At 62.7% G+C, this 2,147-nt stretch overlaps 2 protein-coding genes across 2 annotated transcripts in view; both read left to right on the top strand.

Annotated features, from left to right (window-relative positions):
- The first annotated feature begins 342 nt into the window (after positions 1–342).
- Positions 343–1,287, top strand: LOC106121904 (uncharacterized). The gene has a single exon (XM_013317739.1). The coding sequence runs from the start codon at positions 343–345 to the stop codon at positions 1,285–1,287; it is 945 nt and encodes a 314-aa protein (XP_013173193.1).
- Positions 1,288–1,354: 67 nt separating this feature from the next.
- The window catches only part of LOC106121894 (uncharacterized), a gene marked incomplete at its 3' end in the record, with an annotated part of 2,088 nt that continues 1,295 nt past the window's right edge, over positions 1,355–2,147 (top strand). The window contains exon 1 of the mRNA XM_013317728.1: positions 1,355–2,145. Within this exon, the coding sequence (XP_013173182.1) occupies positions 1,355–2,145 (791 nt within the window). The remainder of the gene's footprint in view (positions 2,146–2,147) is intronic.

Here is a 2,147-nt window from a genome sequence, read left to right as displayed (position 1 = left end):
GAGCCTCGCTTGCGACCGGCACTGGCTCACGACAGGCGTGAGGCGGAAGCCAGGAGGAAACCCCCGGCAAGCCGCCCACGCCAAACACCGGCTACGACCCAGGCGGAATTGCCTGAAGTGCGCCTCCCTGAACCGGTCCAGTCGGGCTGGATCAAGGTCGGCGCAAAGGGAAAGGCGAAGGCGTCGACCTCGACATCGACGCCGGCCGCTTCTTCTTCTTCTTCCACAGCCCCAGCCGCCCAATCGGGCAAAAAGGCTAAGAAGAAGGCCAAGAAGAAGACGGCCAAAAAACAGGAGACGGAACGTCCCCTCCCGCCGGCGCCAGCATCCATGAAGGAGACCATGGCGTCGGTCGTGAAGAGGGGCCTGAGGGAAAAGGCGCCGGCGGTCATCAGATCGGCGCCCATGCCCAAGGAGCGGGAGAAGGCCAAGCCTGCGCCTAAGCTGCGGGCCCCCAAAACCTCGGCAGTCGTGGTGACTCTACACCCCACGGCTGTGGAGAAGGGGGTTACGTACGCCAAAGTGCTGGCTGAGGCGAGACAAAGGGTGAACCTCAAAGACCTGGAGATCGAGAGCGTCCGCTTCAGGCGCGCAGCGACTGGGGCCTCAATTATTGAGGTCTCCGGTGCCGATAACGCGCCAAAGGCGGACCTCCTCGCCGACAGGCTCCGCGAGGTTTTCGGGAACGGCGGCGATGTCACCGTCTCCCGACCAACAAAAACGGCGGAACTGTTGGTGGCGGGGTTGGATGACTCCGTCACCAAAGAAGAAGTGGCAGAAGCGGTCGGTGCCAAAGGTGGTTGCGCGGTAGACCGCGTAAAGGTGGGACCGCTCCGGCAAGAGAGGTCCGGCCTCTTCGCGGTCTGGGTGGCATGCCCTGTCGAAGCTGCCAAAAGGGTAGTTGAGGGCAAGCTGCTCGTAGGCTGGGTATCGGCCAGAGTGAAGCTCCTTGAACGCAGGGAGCTTAGGTGCTTCAAGTGCCTTCACTCTGGCCACGTCAAGGCGCGGTGTACTGCGGTGGTCGACCGGGGGCTTCAGTGCTACCGGTGCGGCCAGATGGGACACCGCGCCGCTGACTGTAATGCTGCCCCTCACTGCACACTCTGTGCGGAGGCTGGGAAGGCAGCAAGCCATCGCTTGGGGAGCAAGTCATGCTCGGCCCCCAAGAAAAGGATGGTCAGGAGGGTGTTTGTTGCGAGCAGCGCCGGCCCGCAACAGGCACAAACACCACCGAGCGGTGTAGAAGCGATGGAGACGGAGAATTTAACAACACACAATGACGAGTAGGGCTACCAAATACTTGCAAGCCAACATCAACCACTGCGCCAGAGCTCAGGATTTATTGATCCAGAGCATGGCGCAGTGGTCGATTAACATAACGGTGGTGACGGAGCCCTACCTTGTTCCCACGAGGAACAACTGGGTGGGCGACGAAGACGACCTGGCGGCAATTGCGGTGTCTAACGGCGCCGCAATAAGAAAGTCGCGTAAAGGTCGAGGAGTCGTCGCGGCCCTGTGCGGCGAAGTGATGGTGGTCGGGGCGTATTTCTCGCCGAACCGGCCACTATCCGAGTTCGAGTCGTTCCTCGGGGAGATGGACTCGGTCCTGGCCTGGTGCCGCCCATACCAGATCGTCGTGGCGGGCGATCTGAACGCCAAGTCCACGGTATGGGGGTGCCGCGCCACGGATGCGAGGGGAGAGTTGGTGGAGGAATGGCTCGCCTCGAACGGGCTGGTCGTCCTGAACGTGGGGGACACGAACACATGCGTGCGGATGCAGGGGGGCTCAATTGTGGACGTGTCCTTCGCTAGCGCGGACCTGGCACGAGGCGTCCGGGATTGGGAAGTCCTGGAGGGAGTGGAGACGTTGTCGGATCACCGGTATATCCGGTTTGACGTCTCCCCCCTCTCGGGCGGTTCCGGTCCCGGGCGTGTCGTATCGGAGACTGGCCCGAGGTGGGCACTGAAGAAGCTGGACAGGGAGGCGGCGATCGAGGCGTCTCTGGTCGCCGGCTGGAACCCAGCACCGGACGTGACGGCGGTAGAGTCCGAGTCGCGGTGGCTCCACGAAGCGGTCACGCACATTTGTGACGTAGCGATGCCCCGCGTGGTGCGGCCTCCGACTCGGACGGCGGTGTATTGGTGGT

Source organism: Papilio xuthus, unplaced genomic scaffold, assembly GCF_000836235.2.
Source record: "Papilio xuthus unplaced genomic scaffold, Pxut_1.1 DF829045.1, whole genome shotgun sequence".
Classification (NCBI taxonomy): Eukaryota; Metazoa; Arthropoda; class Insecta; order Lepidoptera; family Papilionidae; genus Papilio; species Papilio xuthus.
The sequence above is the reverse complement of the archived record's forward strand: the minus strand, read 5'-3'. Positions and strand labels throughout refer to the sequence as shown.